Consider the following 18,068-nt stretch of genomic DNA (forward strand, 5'->3'; position numbering starts at 1 on the left):
AGAGGTTGTCCTTGAAAGGGCAGACTCTTATCTGGGAGAAGCGGGTTTGATTCCCCCACTCCTCCACTTGCAGCTGCTGGAATGGCCTTGGGTCAGTCATAGCTCTGGCAGAGGTTGTCCTTGAAAGGGCAGACTCTTATCTGGGAGAAGCGGGTTTGATTCCACCACTCCTCCACTTGCAGCTGCTGGAATGGCCTTGGGTCAGTCATAGCTCTGGCAGAGGTTGTCCTTGAAAGGGCAGACTCTTATCTGGGAGAAGCGGGTTTGATTCCCCCACTCCTCCACTTGCAGCTGCTGGAATGGCCTTGGGTCTGCCATAGCTCTGGCAGAGGTTGTCCTTGAAAGGGCAGACTCTTATCTGGGAGAACCGGGTTTGATTCCCCACTCCTCCACTTGCAGCTGCTGGAATGGCCTTGGGTCAGCCATTGCTTTTGTAGGAGTTGTCCTTGAAAGGGCAGCTTCTGTCAGAGCTCTCTCAGCCCCATCCACCTCTCAGGGTGTCTGCTGTGTGTCTGGAGAAGGTAAAGGAGATTGTGATCGCTCTGAGACTCAGAGTATAGGGTGGGATATAAATTCCAGTATCTTCTATTTCTTTTCATGCCATCAGTAGAACCAAATCAGCCTACCTCGCAGGGTCGTTGGGAGAGGGTAAAACCAGAGGGGGCAGAATGAAGAAGAAGAAGAAGATATTGGATTTATATCCCGCCCTCCACTCCGAATCTCAGAGTCTCAGAGCGGCTCACAATCTCCTATATCTTCTCCCCCCACAACAGACACCCTGTGAGGTGGGTGGGGCTGAGAGGGCTCTCACAGCAGCTGCCCTGTCAAGGACAGCCTCTGCCAGAGCTATGGCTGACCCAAGGCCATTCCAGCAGGTGCAAGGGGAGGAGTGGGGAATCAAACCCGATTCTCCCAGAAAAGAGTCTGCCCTTTCAAGGACAACCTCTGCCAGAGCTATGGCTGACCCAAGGCCATTCTAGCAGCTGCAAGTGGAGCAGTGGGGAATCAAACCCGGTTCTCCCAGATAAGAGTCTGCCCTTTCAAGGACAACCTCTGCCAGAGCTATGGCTGACCCAAGGCCATTCCAGCAGGTGCAAGTGGAGGAGTGGGGAATCAAACCCGGTTCTCCCAGATAAGAGTCTGCCCTTTCAAGGACAACCTCTGCCAGAGCTATGGCTGACCCAAGGCCATTCCAGCAGGTGCAAGGGGAGGAGTGGGGAATCAAACCCGGTTCTCCCAGATGAGAGTCTGCCCTTTCAAGGACAACCTCTGCCAGAGCTATGGCTGACCCAAGGCCATTCTAGCAGCTGCAAGTGGAGCAGTGGGGAATCAAACCCGGTTCTCCCAGATAAGAGTCTGCCCTTTCAAGGACAACCTCTGCCAGAGCTATGGCTGACCCAAGGCCATTCCAGCAGGTGCAAGTGGAGGAGTGGGGAATCAAACCCGGTTCTCCCAGATAAGAGTCTGCCCTTTCAAGGACAACCTCTGCCAGAGCTATGGCTGACCCAAGGCCATTCCAGCAGGTGCAAGGGGAGGAGTGGGGAATCAAACCCGGTTCTCCCAGATGAGAGTCTGCCCTTTCAAGGACAACCTCTGCCAGAGCTATGGCTGACCCAAGGCCATTCTAGCAGCTGCAAGTGGAGCAGTGGGGAATCAAACCCAGTTCTCCCAGATAAGAGTCCGCACACTTAACCACTACACCAAATTGGCTCTCCCAATGGTTTGGCCTTCCTCTGAGCTCTACATAGGAAAGGCGCCCCCTCCCAATGCCCTAGGCAATTGCCTAGTTTGCCTAGTGGGCAAGCCAGTCCTGTTCAAGAGGCTAGGTCTTGGAAAGGTAGGTCTTGGAACTCATGGTAGTGAAGATGCCAAGCAACTGATAGCTAAATTGAGCCTCCCTGTTCTGTGGCAATCTGCCTTTGAATGCCCGGTGCTGCCCACCTCCAGTCTTTCCTGCAAGCTCTACAGTATCTCTGGTGGTGGCCACCATTAGCTTTAACCTCGGTCTAGTGGGATCCTGCATTGCACCTTGTGGACCGTCATTCATGTTGCGTTTTCTCTCCACCTTCCCCCCGACGCAGTCGATGCTGATAAAAAGCTCTCAGCTGAGGAAGAGGAGGCCCGGAGGATTGCTGAAATGGGCAAACCCATCCTCGGGGAAAACTCCCGCCTTGAAGTCATCATCGAGGAGTCCTACGATTTCAAGGTGAGCGGAAAAGGCCGTAAGGGCCCTGCGGGATCTCTCCCAATTCCGCAGGGCCTGTAAAACGGAATTATTCCGACTGCCACTCTACACCGCTGAGCGACATCATTTATGAGGCATTATAGCCACCACGAGATCACTGTCAGAAGAAAGAAAGTTATGATCCCGCCCAGGTGTGGAATTCTAGCAGGAGCTCCTTTGCGTATTAGGCCACACACCCCTAATGTAGCCAATCCTCCAAGAGCTGACAAGGCTCTTTTTTGTAAGCTCTTGGAGGACTGGCTACATCAAGGGGGTGTGGCCTAATATGCAAAGGAGCTGCTGCGAGAATTCCACCCCTGACCCCGCCTCCACTGAACTTGGAGTAGCACCTTGAAATGTATTTTAATTGTTAATTGTTTTAAATTGGTATTTTAAAATTGTGTTTCGATGGACTGCTAGCCATCCTGAGCCCGCTTGAGGAGAGGGCGGGATACAAAACTAACTAACTAGCTAACTAGCTAGCTAGCTAGCTAGTTAAATAAATAAAAACAGGGGACACAGCAGTGTGCCCATTTCCCAGGTATTATCCTGGATTTTTGAGGAGCCCTCTGAACCAGGCGGGGACTAGAAATAGTGAAATGGGGAAAGCTGGACACACCACAAAAAGTGTTTGTTGCAGAGCCCCATCCTGTGTTTTGGCACATGTGGGGCAAACTGGCTCCCCGCATGTGGAGGGCAGGGTGTGGGGGGCTATACCTGTGTAACCAAGTTCCTGGCCGTCACGCATCCCCCCCTCCCCATTTCTTTTGGGGCATCCCAAGTCCAGAGTTAACCCCTGACCGAAGCAAGAGAAAAGACATTGGATATGGGCTGCCACCTCCAGATTGGGAAATTCCTGGAGATTTGGGGAAGGAGCTTTAGAAAGGGTAGAGGGGAGGGAGTTCAACAGGGTATTATGCCATACTGTAGATATAATAGATATAATAAATACAATCAGGGCTTTTTATGTAGAAAAAGCCCAGCAAGAACTCATTTGCATATTAGGCCACACCTCCTGGCACCACCATCGTTTCACGCAGGGCTTTTTTGGTAGAAAAGCCCAGGAGGAACTCATTTGCATATTAGGCCACACCTCCTGATGCCAAGCCAGCTGGATCTGCATTCCCATGTGTTCCTGCTCAGAAAAAGCCCCGAATGCAATATCTAATAGTAAATAATAAAATGAATACATAATAGATTTAAACCAACAACGTAGTTTTAAAACGGTTTAACTTCTCCGGGGGGTGGGGTGATGTATAGCCTGTCTAGTCTAAGCAGCCCTTTTTTTGTAACAGGAACCGCTTTGCATATTGGGCCACACACCCCTGATGTAGCCACTCCTCCAAGAGCTTACAGGGCTCTTCTTACAGGGCCTACTGTAAACTCCAAGAGGATTGGATACATCAGGGGTGTATGCAGGGATGGAATTCTAGCAGGAGCTCTTTTCTGTAAGCTCTTGAAGGATTGGCTGCATCAGGGACGTGTGGCCTAATATGCAAAGAAACTCCTGCTAGAATTCCACCCCTGGGTGTGTGGCCTAATATGCAAAAGAGTTCCTGTGACCAATGAAAAGCCCCGAGGGAGTGGGGGGAAAGGGGGAGGGAGGAGAAAGGAGGTGGCCAATTGAAAATGGAACCCATTGCTGTCCTTAGTCATAAGCCTGGCAGAACAACTCTGTTTTACGGTTTTCTATATTCTTACCTTCCTTCTTGTAAAGAGAAGAATCTAACGCATTATGTTCTGGAATTCCTATGTCTAAATGTATCCAACGGGGGTGTTTTCATCCCTTCTTCTATCTGCCCAATCCACCATGACTGCCAGACTGGGTCCCCTAATCTGACTCCGCCTCCTGCCCTACTAGTCTCCACCCCCTGAGTTCCCAGGCCCTGCCCCTCTCTCAGCCTTGGAAGAACCCGAAACCCTCATTGTGTCTCTGTTGCTCCCTCGTCTCTAGAACACTGTGGACAAGCTCATCAAGAAAACCAACCTGGCGCTGGTGATTGGCACGCATTCCTGGCGGGAACAGTTCCTCGAGGCAATCACCGTGAGTGCGGGTAGGTGGATCCCTACCTAGGCTGACTTTGGGAGAGATGGTGGTGGCAGAAGATGCCATTGAGTCGCGACTGACTTCTGGTTGTCACATAGAGTGGATAAGGCAAGGGATGTTCAGGACTGCTTTGCTATTGCCTGCCTCTGTGTAGCAATCCTGGACATTCCCTGATGGTCTCCAACTTGTAACTCGGGATGTGCATTCGGTTCGGCCGAACCGTATTTACAGCCGAATCACCACTGATTCGGCTGTATACGGAATAGGCTGAAGCCGATCCCCATAGGCGCCCATTACACGGCAGCCGAATATGGCTCGCCGTATGCTTCCGAATAGCTATTTGGAAGTATACGGCTGTCAATTCAAAAGGCGGGAAAGTAGCTTCTGCAGCCTCAAAGGAGCTGCTTGCCTACTTTCCCGCCTTTAGTTGCCTTTTCCCGCCTCTCCCATAGCCTCCCTGGGATCAGGGAGGGGGGGAGGGGGAAGAGGAGCCCCAGCAGCCAATCCAAAGCATGCATTTGCAAAATGCATTGCAAATGCATGCTTTGCAGGGCTTTTTAAGGAGTCTTCCTGGCTGGACTCCTCCATTGCTGCTGTGTTGGTTGGTGTGAGAGATTGTGCTGCTGCTGGCTGGCCCTTGGCTTCAGCTGCTGCCTGCTGCTCTCTCGCTCAGCCTTACCAGACTTCCCTGGACTAGAGAAGACAAGGTAAGACAGTCTTGGGGTTCTTGTTTTTATTTATTGTTGGTAAAAGGACTTTTAAGACTTAGAGTCCCTTTACTTATCCAGATTTGGGTGGTGGTGGGGTAGCTTATTTGGGGTTAGGGGGTTAGGGGTTTCTGCTTGGGGAGGGGGCCTGGGGTGTGGGGGGGTTGCCAATTTGCCCATATCTTAATTTAGTGAGAGGACTTTTAAAAGTGCAGTGTCCTTTTACTTCTCCTGATTTGGGTGGCTTGGATTTCTTGGGGTTAGGGTGAAGGGTTTTTTTTTGGGGGGGGGGGGATTGGCAAAGTTCCTGTATTGTTAAAAGTTGAGGTTTTTTTACTGTTTTAAAGTATTCAGTGTTTGATTTGTTGCTGCTGTGTTGTGCTGCTGCTGTTACTTTTATCTTCAGGTTATTGGGGGGGGTGCTGTTTGGCCTAATTTTCATTGTTTAAAAGGCCACTTTTGTCCCCCTTTTCCTGGTTCTGGTTTTAGGGGTGGGGATGTTGTTGTTGACTGATTTGGCCTGAGCTTTCTTGTTGGTGAAAAGGCCACTTTTTTAACACTTGGCCTTTTGTGATTCTGTTGGTTTTGTTTTGGTTTTTTTAAATTTCCTCTGGTTGGTGTGGGGGTTGGCGAGGGTGTGTGCGGGCTGTGTGGGCTGGGTCACTTTCTTGTTTTTATAGAGTAGATTGTGTGTTCTGTGGCAGGGAAGCTGACACCTGGGTGAGAGACCCAGAGCCAGCAGGCTTGTTGTGGTTGGCCAGCTCTCCCGTGTTGTTTGGGGCAGGGCTGGAGAGCTGGCATCTGTAGATTGTGTGTTCTGTGGCAGAGAAGCTGGCACCTGGGTGAGAGACCCAGAGCCAGCAGGCTTGCTGTGGTTGGCCAGCTCTCCCCGTGTTGTTTGGGGCAGGGCTGGAGAGCTGGCATCTGTAGATTGTGTGTTCTGTGGCAAGGAAGCTGGCATCTGGGTGAGAGACCCAGAACCAGCAGGCTTGTTGTGGTTGGCCAGCTCTCCCACCTGTTCTGTTGTTTGGGGCAGGGCTGGAGAGCTGGCATCTGGGTTTGTTGCAGCCAGGTCTGCCTCAAACCCCCTGCTCCCCCCCCCTGGAGCCTCTAATTATGCCCTAATTATGCCCGGGGAGGGACGGTGGCTCAGTGGTAGAGCATCTGCTTGGGAAGCAGAAGGTCCCAGGTTCAATCCCTGGCATCTCCAAAAAAGGGTCCAGGCAAATAGGTGTGAAAAACCTCAGCTTGAGACCCTGGAGAGCCGCTGCCAGTCTGAGAAGACAATACTGACTTTGATGGACCGAGGGTCTGATTCAGTATAAGGCAGCTTCATATGTTCATATGTTGCCATTGATGTCAATGGCCCATAGGGTATAATGATGGAATAGGGGCACCCTCTTTGGGTGCCCCTGGAATGGGATCCCCTGGCCCAATCTTTTTGGGACTTGGGGGGGCTGGAGGGGAGAGTCCCCTGCAGGCCCCCTGCAAATTTGGGGGCTCTCCCTCAACCCCCCTCCCCTCCAGGCAGCTTCAAATATACCCTATTTGCCATTGATTTCGATGGCCCATAGGGTACAATAGGGCCATATATTCGGAAATAGCCGCGCATCTACCGTATATGCAGCTATTCCGAATACGGTATTCAGCAGTATACGGGGATTCCGAATTTTCCCCCCCGTATACTTCCGAATCCGTGTAATGCCGAATTTTTTTTTTTTGCACACCCCTACTTGTAACCAGGGTCAACCTTTCTTCGCTTCTGAGATCTGTTGAGATTGGGCGAGCTTGGCCCACCCAGGTCAAGGCAAGAGTCATTCAGAGGTGGTTTGCCATTGCCTGCCTCTGCGTAGCAACCCTGGACTTTCCCTATTGGTCTCCCAACCAAATACTGAACAGGGCCAGCTCTACTTAGCTTCTGACATCTGACAAGATCAACCTCCCTCCCTTCCCTTGTAGCTCTCAAACATCTGACGTCCATGTCTTGCTGCTCTTAAGCACACAATATTTATTTTATGTGGCTCTTATGTTAAGTAAGTCTGGCCACCCCCGGACTAGATGGACTACTGGTCTGATCCAGCAGGGCTCTTCTGATGTTCTTAGGAAGGGCTCGGCCTCTCTGCCCTGTTGTTGGCCCTCCAGAGGGACTGGTTGGCCACTGTGTGAGACAGGAGGCTGGACTAGATGGACCCTCACTGGACTGATCCAGCAGGGCTCTTCTGATGTTCTTCTCGGAGGAAGGCCTCGGCCTCTCTGCCCTGTTGTTGGCCTTCCAGAGGGACTGGTTGGCCCCTGTGTGAGACAGGAGGCTGGACTAGATGGACCCCTGGTCTGATCCAGCAGGGCTCCTCTGATGTTCTTCTCAGAGGAAGGCCTCAGCCTCTCTGCCCTGTTATTGGCCCTCCGGAAGGACTGGGTGGCCACTGCGTGAGACAGGATGCTGGACTAGATGGACCTTTGGTCTGATGCAGCAGTTCTCAGCTTATGTTCTTATATTCAGGCCTTGTCTATAAGGTGGAAATGGCTTTTGAGCCAGTGACTGGACTGAGGCTGCCATGAATCTGTGTTTTGCTTCTCAAACCAAGAAATCTAGAATTTGCTTTGCGGGGGGAAATAAATAAATAAAAGGCCAAGCCACTCATGCTTTTACCACCGCTTCGAAATTTCTGAAAATGACAGCATCCTTGATAACAGTGTGGGTGTTTCCAGTGCTGGCAAAAAAGGGGAGGGGGGTGATATTATTTTTTCGCTCCCGCGCTGTGATGCGCCCACACCTTTCCCCACCCCCATCTCTCTTCATGCGCACAGTCCTGTCTTTTTGCCTCAGCTTCCTGCGTGAGGCAAAAAACACAATTTCCCCCTTGCTTTAGACTTTGAAAAGGGCCTTTCCAATGGTTCTTTTGCCTGGGAAAGCGGACCCAGGGTTGCTACACAGAGGCAGGCAATGGCAATACCTTCGAATGTCTCTTGTCTTGAAAACCTTATGGGGTTGCCATATAGGGCTGCCAAGTCCCCCGCAGCCATAGAGTTTTCCCTCCCAAATTGCTAGAGCATCCGGGAAAACAATAGAGTTTTCTCGGAAGCTCCTAGAGCGGCAGTTGTGCAAGTGATGTCATCACGCTGGCAATGTCGGGGGAGGATCCCCACTGCAAGCCCAATGCAGGCTGGCAGACTGGGAACTTCCCGGGCGAGGTAACCCCTGCCTGGCCTGGAACTTGGCAGCCCTATTGTCATTGGTCAACTGCGACAGGCTGGCCTGCTCCCCTGACCTAGATTTCTCAGGCTAACCCAATCTCGTCAGATCTCAGAAGCTCAGCAGGGAGGGGAGACCACCAAGGAAGTCCAGGTTGGCTACACAGAGGCAGACAACAGCAAACCACCTCTTGCCTTGAAAACAACTATGAGGCCACCATGAATTGGGGTTGACCCCTTAAAAGATGTGCATGTACAGTGGGTGGCCAAACTTGCTTAATGAAAGAGCCCCAAAGAATAAATGGCAGATGTTTAAGAGCCACAAGAGAGAAGGGAGGGAGGGAAAAAGACGGAAGGGAGGGAGGAAGAAGGAAGTGAGGAAAGAAGGAATGGAAGAAGGGGGAGGGAGGAATAATGAAGAGAGGGAGGAAGAAGTTGGGAAGGAAGGGAGGGAGGAATGGAGGGAGGGAAGGAAAAAGACGGAAAGGAGGAAGAAGGAAAAGAGGAAAGAAGGAAGGAAGGGAAGGGAAGGAGGGGGAGGGAGGGGAACAGACGGAAGGGAGGGAGGAATAATAAAGAGAGAAAGGAAGAAGGAAGAATGGATGGAAGGGAGGGAGGGAGGAATAATGAAGGGAGGGAGGAAGAAGGAAGGAGGGAGGGAGGAAGGAAGGAAGGAGGGAGGGAGGGAGGGAGGAATAATGAAGGGAGGGAGGAAGAAGGGAGGGAGGGGAAAAGACAGAACGGAGGGAGGAAGAAGGAAGTGAGAGAGGAAGAAGGAAGGAAAGAAGGAAGGAAAGGAAGGAAGGAGGGGAAAAGATGGGAGGGAGGGAGGGAGGAAGGAATAATGAAGGGAGAGAGAAAGAAAGAAGGAAGGGAGGGAGGGAGGGAGGAAAAAAGATGGAAGGGAGGGAGGGAGGAATAATGAAGAGAGGGAGGAAGACAGAAGGATGGAAGGAGGGAAGGAAGGGAGGGAGGAATAATGAAGGGAAAGAGGAAGAAGGAAGGGAGGGAGGGGGGGAGTGAGGGAAAAAGACAGACGGGAGGGAGGAAGAAGGAAGTGAGAGAGGAAGAAGGAAGGAAGGAAGGAAAGAAGGAAGGAAGGGAAGGAGGGGAAAAGATGGAAGGGAGGGAGGAAGGAATAATTAAGGGAGGGAGAAAGAAAGAAGGGAGGGGAAAAGATGGAAGGGAGGGAGGAATAATGAAAGGAGAGAGAAAGAAGGGAGGGAGGGAAGAAGAAGGAAGGGAGGGAGGAATAATGAAGGGAGGGAGGGAAAAAGATGGGAGGGAGGGAGAAGGAAGTAACTTTAAATGCATTTGCCAGGCCACTGGCTACTTTGGCTTGTAGAAGTGATTTAAAGAGAGAAATGCCTTCTCCAAACCACTCACTTAGGTGGTGGGGGCTTTGAGAGCCCCACAATATGTGTGAAAGGCGCACATGTGGCTTCCGAGCCACAGTTTGGGTGCCCCTGACCTATGGGGTTCTTGGCTGAGGGCTATAAATGATAGGTAACACAGGCTTGTGTGGTTGTATTTGGGCTGACTTCTGTTCCCTCCTGTACCCCTCCAAAAGCACACAAACCCTCCTCTGATTGCTGCCCACCTGTCTACCACCCACCTAGGTGAAAAGAGGTTAAAATTAGCACTGGAGCGCCATCACAGCATGTGGTGTGGCAGTGGCGGCCTCTACTGGTTGTGCTGCCTCATGACATGTTCCATTCTATTTGAGTCGTTTCCTCCTAATATTTTGTCCTTGCGTACAGCTCTCCCACTCTGCACACGCACCCCTCCAAATATTGACAGATTGACTGGATTAATGAAATGCCAAGAAAAGCTTCAGCCCCTTTTCTCCTGTCTCTCAGGTCTGGCTGCTGGGAAAATCACAGAGGGGGGAGGGCAATAGAATCAAAAGGGGAACACCTATGATTCAAGAGGGGAGGGGGTCACATCTCAGCGGTAGAGAATTTTCTTGGATTGCAGAAGGTCCTAGGTTCAATCCCCGACATCTCCAATTCAAAGGACCAGGCAGGAGGTGATGGGAAAGACCTCAGCCTGAGACTCTGGAGAGTCACGAAGTGGGGCTGTAGCTCAGTGCTGGAGCCTCTGCTTGGCATTCAGAAGGTTCCAGGTTCAATCCCCGGCATCTCCAGTTAAAAGGACCAGGTAGAAGGTAATGGGAAAGACCTCAGCCTGAGACCCTGGAGAGCCTTGAAGAGGGCTGTAGCTCAGTGGGAAGAGCCTCTGCTTGACATGCAGAAGATCCCAGGTTCAATTCCCAGCATCTCCAGTTCGAAGGACCAGGCAGGAGGTGATGGGAAAGACCTCAGCCTGAGACCCTGGAGAGCCAGGAAGTGGGGCTGTATCTCAGTGGCAGAGCATCTGCTTGGCAGGCAGAAGATCCCAGGTTAAATCCCTGGTTCAAAAGACCAGGCAGAAGGTCCTCAGGAAAGACCTCAGCCTGAGACCCCAGAGAGCTGCTGTCAGCCTGAGTAGACAATACTGACCTGGATGGACCAAAGGTCTGATTCAGTAGAGGCAGCTTCATGTGTGAAGGTATGGGCATTATAATATAAATAAATATAAATACAATATTTTTATTAGAGCACACCCTTGACCAGACTTTACAGCATCCTGCAATTCTTTGTCCCCCAATTCTTTGCCATTTATCTCACATGCACTCTAAGAAGGATTACTATTTCTGGATTGGGAAATACCTGGAGACTGGGTGGGGGGAATTTGGGGAAGGCAGGGATTGGGAAGGGGAGGGGAAGGACCTCAGCAGGGTAGAATGCTATAAAGTCCCAGGGGTGGAATTCTAGCAGGAGCTCCTTTGCATATTAGGCCGCACACCCCTGATGTAGCCAATCCTCCAGGAGTTTACAGGGCTCTTCTTTGTAAGCTCATGGAGGATTGGCTACATCAGGGGGTGTGGCCTAATCTCCAGCAACCACCAGGAGGTTTGACAACAATAGTGGGAGGGAATGCGAAAACAGACTGAACGTGTACAAAAAGTCAATGGCTATTGCAAACACTAATTACTAATGATTACCAGGAGAAAGTGGCAAACAATAATTACTAATCATTAACAGAAAAAAATAGCTTTTGTAGTTCTGGGGTCAACAGGTAACTATTGCTTCAGCTCAGCCACAGCAGTAAACAAAACAAAACACAGAAAAAAGAAAAATACAGTTAAAAACAAATTACAATGTCGATACAAGCTATCACATAAATTGATCAATAAAACAATAATACAAATTAACTAGGGGGGGTGTGCATTTGACATAAACTGAGCCAACCCTCCCCCCTGCCCCCCCAAAATACCTTACCGGTATTTTTCAGGTTTTATTTAAGCTGAATGCAGATCAGAGAATCTAATTGGCTACCTGTATAGCTGAGCCCAAATAAAAACCAAATTGCTTGGCTTTTATTCAGTTATATTCTGCAATACCAAATGGGCTTTTATTTCAGCAATACCAAATTTATGGGCTTTTATATATTCAGCAATACCCAATGGGCAGTGGGAGCTGAGAGCTCTGCACTGCCTTAGCTGGGGCTGGCTCCTCTTTTAGCTCAGTTTAAAGCAAGCTGCAAGAGCAGCCAGCCCCAGGTTTGCCAGGGCAGCAAGATGTGAGACCTCCCCAAAGCAGCAAATCCTGGGACCAGCTTCTCTGCAGAGCAGTTTAAACCATGCTTCAAGAGAAGCCAAGCCAGCCTCAGCATTGGGCTGGCTTTTTTTTTTTTAAATGGTAGTTCTCAAGTTTATTGGACTCCCAAAACTTCAGCATTTCCAAAAAATCCCAGATACGAATATGATACCGGTATTGAGGGACTGGGATTTTTCAGAAATACTTTAATTTTTTTGGGTCCAGTATACTATAGTACTGCAGTCAGAGCCCTCTGCTCACAACCTGAGTTCGATCCCAGCAGAAGCTGGTTCAGGTTGACTCAGCCTTCCATCCTTCCGAGGTCAGTAAAATTAGTAGCCAGCTTGCTGGGGGGAAAGCATAGATGACTGGGGAAGGCAATGGCAAACCACCCTGTAAAAAAAAGTTTGCTGTGAAAACAACATCACTCCAGGGTCGCAAATGACTGGTGCTTGCACAGGAGACTACCTTTACCTTTATATTTGCACACCTGCAAAATTAAGATAACCCGCTAAATAAGTCTAAATCCCTAGTATCCATACAATCATATCTAACTGAGAGCCAGTTTGGTGTAGTGGTTAAATGTGCGGACTCTTATCTGGGAGAACCGGGTTTGATTCCCCACTCCTCCACTTGCACCTGCTAGCATCGCCTTGAGTCAGCCATAGCTCTGGCAGAGGTTGTCCTTGAAAGGGCAGACTCTTATCTGGGAGAACCGGGTTGGATTCCCCACTCCTCCACTTGCAGCTGCTGGAATGGCCTTGGGTCAGCCATAGCTCTGGCAGAGGTTGTCCTTGAAAGGGCAGACTCTTATCTGGGAGAACCAGGTTGGATTCCCCACTCCTCAACTTACAGCTGCTGGAATGGCCTTTGGTCAGCCATAGCTCTGGCAGAGGTTGTCCTTGAAAGGGCAGACTCTTATCTGGGAGAACCGGGTTGGATTCCCCACTCCTCCACTTGCACCTGCTAGCATGGCCTTGAGTCAGCCATAGCTCTGGCAGAGGTTGTCCTTGGAAGGGCAGCTGCTGTGAGAGCCCTCTCCAGCCCCACCCACCTCACAGGGTGTCTGTTGTGGGGGAGGAAGGTAAAGGAGATTGTGAGCCGCTCTGAGACTCTTCAGAGTGGAGGGCGGGATATAAATCCAATATCTTTTTCTTCTTCTTCTAATTATATAAATCCTATAAAAAGGATCTTATTAAATACATTTATTCATAAATATAATTTACTTCAGTCGCTTTAGCTGTATCTTGATAACAGATGCTACAAACTTTGCTGTTTACACTGTGATCCATCTATTCTTATCTGCCAGTAACGCAACTAATTTATTTTACACTGTCTGGCAAACATTGTAAAATATTTCTTGGGTACTTCTCCTGACAAGTTACAAATCTTGGGCATTGAAATGTAACATGAGCCGGATCTTCAATGGATCTGTGGACCCTGGAGCACACTCGATCATCAAATGGGATCTGATTGTTGTGGCCCTTCAAAATGGCCAATTGTAAAATATCCATCTGAGCCCTTCTAAATGCCTTTCCATATTCTATGATCATTCAGTGGCCAAGAATAAGGTTATTTTTCTCCCAAGTATGTATGCAAAGGGTTCCCAACTGTGGTTGCTGGAGATCTTGCTGGAGATCGTGGGGTGGAGCCTGCCTAGGGTTGCCAATCCCCAGGCGGGGGCAGGGGATTCCCTGGTTTGGAGATCCCCATGCTTTAGGGTCATCAGAAAACGGGGGTCTGCTGGGCACCCCGTTATTCCCATAGGAAATAATGGAGAATTGATCTGTGGGTATTTGGGGCTCGGGGGGGGGGGCTGCATTTTGTGGTAGAGGCACCAAATTTGTGGCATAGCATCCAATACCTCTCCTCAAAACACCCTCCAAATTTCAAAAGGATTGGACAAGAGGGTCCAATTGTATGAGCCCCCAAAGACGGTGCCCCTAGCCGTCATTCCCAATGGAGGGAAGGCATTTAAATGGTGTGCAGTTCCTTGCTCCTGGCTCCACCCCCAATGTCTCCTGGCTCCACCCCCAAAGTCTCCAGATATTTCTTGAATTGGACTTGGCTACCCTATGTTTGGTGTGGTGATTAAGTGCATGGACTCTTATCTGGGAGAACCAGGTTCGATTCCCCACTCCTCCCCTTGCAGCTGCTGGAATGGCCTTGGGTCAGCCATAGCTCTGGCAGAGGTTGTCCTTGAAAGGACAGCTGCTGTGAGAGCCCTCTCAGCCCCACCCACCTCACAGGGTGTCTGTTGTAGAGGGGAGAAGATATAGGAGATTGTAAGCCGCTCTGAGTCTCTTTCAGAGAGAAGGGCAGGGTATAAATCTGCAATTCTTCTTCTTCTAAGCCTGCTGAGGTAAAGTTTGGGGATCCTCCAAAGCAGCCATTTTCTCCTGGGGAGAAGGAGACTGTCATCTGGAGACTAGTTGTAATCTCCAGGCCCCAAACCTAAGGTGGCCGCTTTCTCCACACCTTGAGAATAGAGAATGCCCCGCATTTCGTAATTCTGCATGGGAAGCCTCCCTCTTTCTGTGAACAGTCCTCTCTCTGTGGGCACTTCATTATTCCTAAGGAGATCGATTCCCATAGGGAATAATGGAAAATTGATCCGAGGGTATCTGGGACTCTGGAGGAGCTGTTCTTTTAGGTAGAGGCACCAAATTTTCAGCATAGCATCTAAGGACTTTCCTCAAAATGCACGCCAAGTTTCAAAAGATTGGACCAGGGTGTCCAATTTTTTGAGCTCCTAAAGAAGGTGCCCCTATCCTTCAATATTTCTAATGTAGGGAAGGCATTGAAAAGGTGTGTGGGTCCTTTAAATGTAATGGCCAGAACTCCCTTTGGAGTTCAGTTGTGCGCGTCACAACTTTGCTTATGGCTCCACCCCCAATATCTCCTGGCTCCACCCCCAAAGCCCCCAGATATTTCTTGAATCCGAGTTGGCAACCCTTCCCCACCGCCAACTGCTTTTCCCTTGCGAAGGCCTCTGATTCTCAGATTTCCTCATCCCAGGTGACGAGGAAGATGAGGAGGATGGGCGGGAGGAGCGGCTCCCTTCCTGCTTCGACTACGTCATGCACTTCCTGACTGTCTTCTGGAAAGTTCTCTTCGCCTGCGTGCCGCCCACCGAGTACTGGAATGGCTGGGCCTGCTTCAGCGTCAGCATCATGGTGATCGGCATCCTGACTGCCTTCATCGGAGACCTGGCCTCACACTTCGGCTGCACCATCGGCCTCAAGGACTCCGTCAACGCCGTCGTGTTCGTGGCCCTCGGCACCTCCATACCAGGTACTGCGAGGACTGGCGTGCTGGTCTGGCATTTCCTTTCTGGGACACCACAAAAAGGGGGGGGGAAAACTCTCCGTGTAAAGTGCAATTTTAACGTGTTGTGAATAATAAGTATCAAAATACAAAACGAATATTATCAGTATGGATCACCAAGTTAAAACCTCATAAGTTACTCAGTGCTCCTACTGCCCTTATGTGGCTGAAAACCACTAAATTACATTCAGTCCAGTATTAAAAGCAGGTGGTCCTACGGAGAGCCAGTCCGCTTTGCAAGCCGTTTTGGATAAGAACATAAGAGAAGCCATGTTGGATCAGGCCAACGGCCCATCCAGTCCAACACTCTGTGTCACACAGTGGCAAAATTTTTTATATATACACTCACACTGTGGCTAATAGCCACTGATGGACCTCTGCTCCATATTTTTATCTAAACCCCTCTTGAAGGTGGCTATACTTGTGGCCGCCACCACCTTCTGTGGCAGTGAATTCCACATGCTAATCACCCTTTGGGTGAAGAAGGACTTCCTTTTATCCGTTTTAACCTGACTGCTCAGCAATTTCATCGAATGCCCACGAGTTCTTGTATTGTGAGAAAGGGAGAAAAGTACTTCTTTCTCAAATCTCAAATCCTTCTTCCAGGAACCATCGTTATGAATTAATTTGGCACTACTGGACCTGGAAGACTGTACAATACTTGTAAGAATGGTCCCTAGAAGGATTTGACATCCGAAACGGCTTGCAAAGCGGACCGGCTCTCTGTTGGATCACCTACTTTTAATACTGGACTGAATGTAATTTAGTGGTTTTCAGCCACATAAGGGCAGTAGGCGCCCTGAGTACCGTATTTTTCGGACCATAAGACGCACTTCCCCCCCCAAAAAAAAGTGGAGGGAAAAGTGTATGCGTCTTATGGAGCGAAGGTACCTTCCTCCGGGGGGGGGGGGGTCCGTTGCCTCCGCCTCTGATCCCGGCGCTTCCCCCGCGCCTGCCTGCCTGGCTCCAGCTTCTTCCAGCAAGCGCTGGGATCGCTCCACGCTGCCCCCACCGCAAACGCAGTGCTTCTCGAGCGCCGGCTGCGGTGAGGGCAGCGTGCTTCCTCCGTGCCTGTCTGCCTGGCTCCAGCTCTGACGCTTACAGCAAGTGCCAGGATCACTCCCTCCACCATCCGATCCCAGCGCTTGCTTTAAGCATCAGAGCTGGAGCCAGGCAGACAGGTATGGAGAAAGCACGCCGCCCCCTCCACAGCTGGCGCTCGCGAAGCGCTGGGTTTCCGGAGGGGGCGGGTGCTTCCTTTCAAGGACAACCTCTGCCAGAGCTATGGCTGACCCAAGGCCGTTCCAGCAGCTGCAAGTGGAGGAGTGGGGAATCAAACCCGGTTCTCCCAGATAAGAGTCTGCTCTTTCAAGGACAACCTCTGCCAGAGCTATGGCTGAACCAAGGCCATTCCAGCAGCTGCAAGTGGAGGAGTGAGGAATCAAACCCGGTTCTCCCAGATAAGAGTCTACCCTTTCAAGGACAACCTTTGCCAGAGCTATGGCTGACCCAAGGCCATTCCAGCAGCTGCAAGTGGAGGAATGGGGAAGCAAACCCGGTTCTCCCAGATAAGAGTCCGCACACTTAATCACCACACCAAACTGGCTCTCCTGGGTTATAAGAGGGCCCAGGGCAGCTACCAGCTCCAGGAAGGGAAATATATGGATATTTGTGGGGTGGAGATAAAGAAGATACTGGATTTATATCTCGCCCTATACTCTGAATCTCAGAGCAGTCACAATCTCCTTTATCTCCCCCCCACCCGCCCCGCAACAGACACCCTGTGAGGTGGGTGAGGCTGAGAGGGCTCTCACAGCAGCTGCCCTTTCAAGGACAACCTCTGCCAGAGCTATGGCTGAACCAAGGCCATTCCAGCAGCTGCAAGTGGAGGCGTGGGGAATCAAACTCGGTTCTCCCAGATAAGAGTCCACACTTAACCACTACATCAAACTGGTGGGGGTTGTAGAGGAGAGGGACCACAGCAGAGTACAGTTCTATTGGAGTCCACTTCCAAAGCCGCCATTTTCTCCAGGGGAAACCGATCTCAGTAGCCTGGAGATCAGTTGTAACAGCAGAAGATCTCTAGGTGCCACTTGGAGGGTCAGCAACCCACTTCACTCGCAGCTGCTGGAATGGCCTTGGGTCAGCCATAGCTCTCACAGAGCTGTCCTTGAAAGAGCAGACAGCTATCTCAGCCCCACCCAAATCACAGGGTGTCTTTTGTGGGGGAAGAATATAAAGGAGATTGTGACAGCTCTGAGACTCCGATTCAGAGAGAAGGGCGGGATGTAAATCCAACTTCTTCTTCTTCTACTTGGTTCTCCCAGATTAGGGCTCGTGAACGTAACCACTATACCAACCTGGCTTCGGGCATCAGTCTGCCTCCTGCCTCAGTTTACCAGCGTGAAACAGCCCAAAGGAAACAGTATTTCCCCTCTTGGGACAAATCTACCTGCATTGAGGGGCAAAGTTTGGTGTAGTGGTTAAGTGCCTGGACTCTTATCTGGGAGAACCGGGTTTGATTCCCCACTCCTCCACTTGCAGCTGCTGGAATGGCCTTGGGTCAGCCATAGCCCTGGCAGAGGTTGTCCTTGAAAGGGCAGACTCTTATCTGGGAGAGCCGGGTTTGATTCCCCACTCCTCCACCTGCAGCTGCTGGAATGGCCTTGGGTCAGCCGTAGCTCTGGCAGAGGTTGTCCTTGAAAGGGCAGCTGCTGTGAGAGCACTCTCAGCCCCACCCACCTCACAGGGTGTCTGTTGTAGAGGGGGGAAGGTAGAGGAGATTGTGACCGCTCTGAGATTTGGAGTGGAGGGCGGGATATAAATCCAATATCATCATCATCTTCTTCTTCATCATCTTCCTTTTCTTCTTCTTTTTTTCTCTTCCTCTTCTTCTTCTTCTTCCTCCTCTTCTTTTTCTTTTTCTTCTT

The 18,068-nt window shown here is 50.5% G+C and overlaps 1 protein-coding gene across 1 annotated transcript in view; it reads left to right on the forward strand.

Moving 5' to 3' along the window:
- The window catches only part of SLC8A2 (solute carrier family 8 member A2), a 92,241-nt gene that overhangs the window by 73,739 nt on the left and 434 nt on the right, over window positions 1–18,068 (forward strand). Inside the window, exons 4-6 of the mRNA XM_060258322.1 lie at window positions 2,082–2,206; window positions 4,179–4,278; window positions 14,830–15,105. Coding sequence (XP_060114305.1) covers window positions 2,082–2,206; window positions 4,179–4,278; window positions 14,830–15,105 — 501 coding nt within the window. The remainder of the gene's footprint in view (window positions 1–2,081; window positions 2,207–4,178; window positions 4,279–14,829; window positions 15,106–18,068) is intronic.

The sequence above is a fragment of the Heteronotia binoei genome, chromosome 17 (assembly GCF_032191835.1).
Source record: "Heteronotia binoei isolate CCM8104 ecotype False Entrance Well chromosome 17, APGP_CSIRO_Hbin_v1, whole genome shotgun sequence".
Lineage (NCBI taxonomy): Eukaryota > Metazoa > Chordata > Lepidosauria > Squamata > Gekkonidae > Heteronotia > Heteronotia binoei.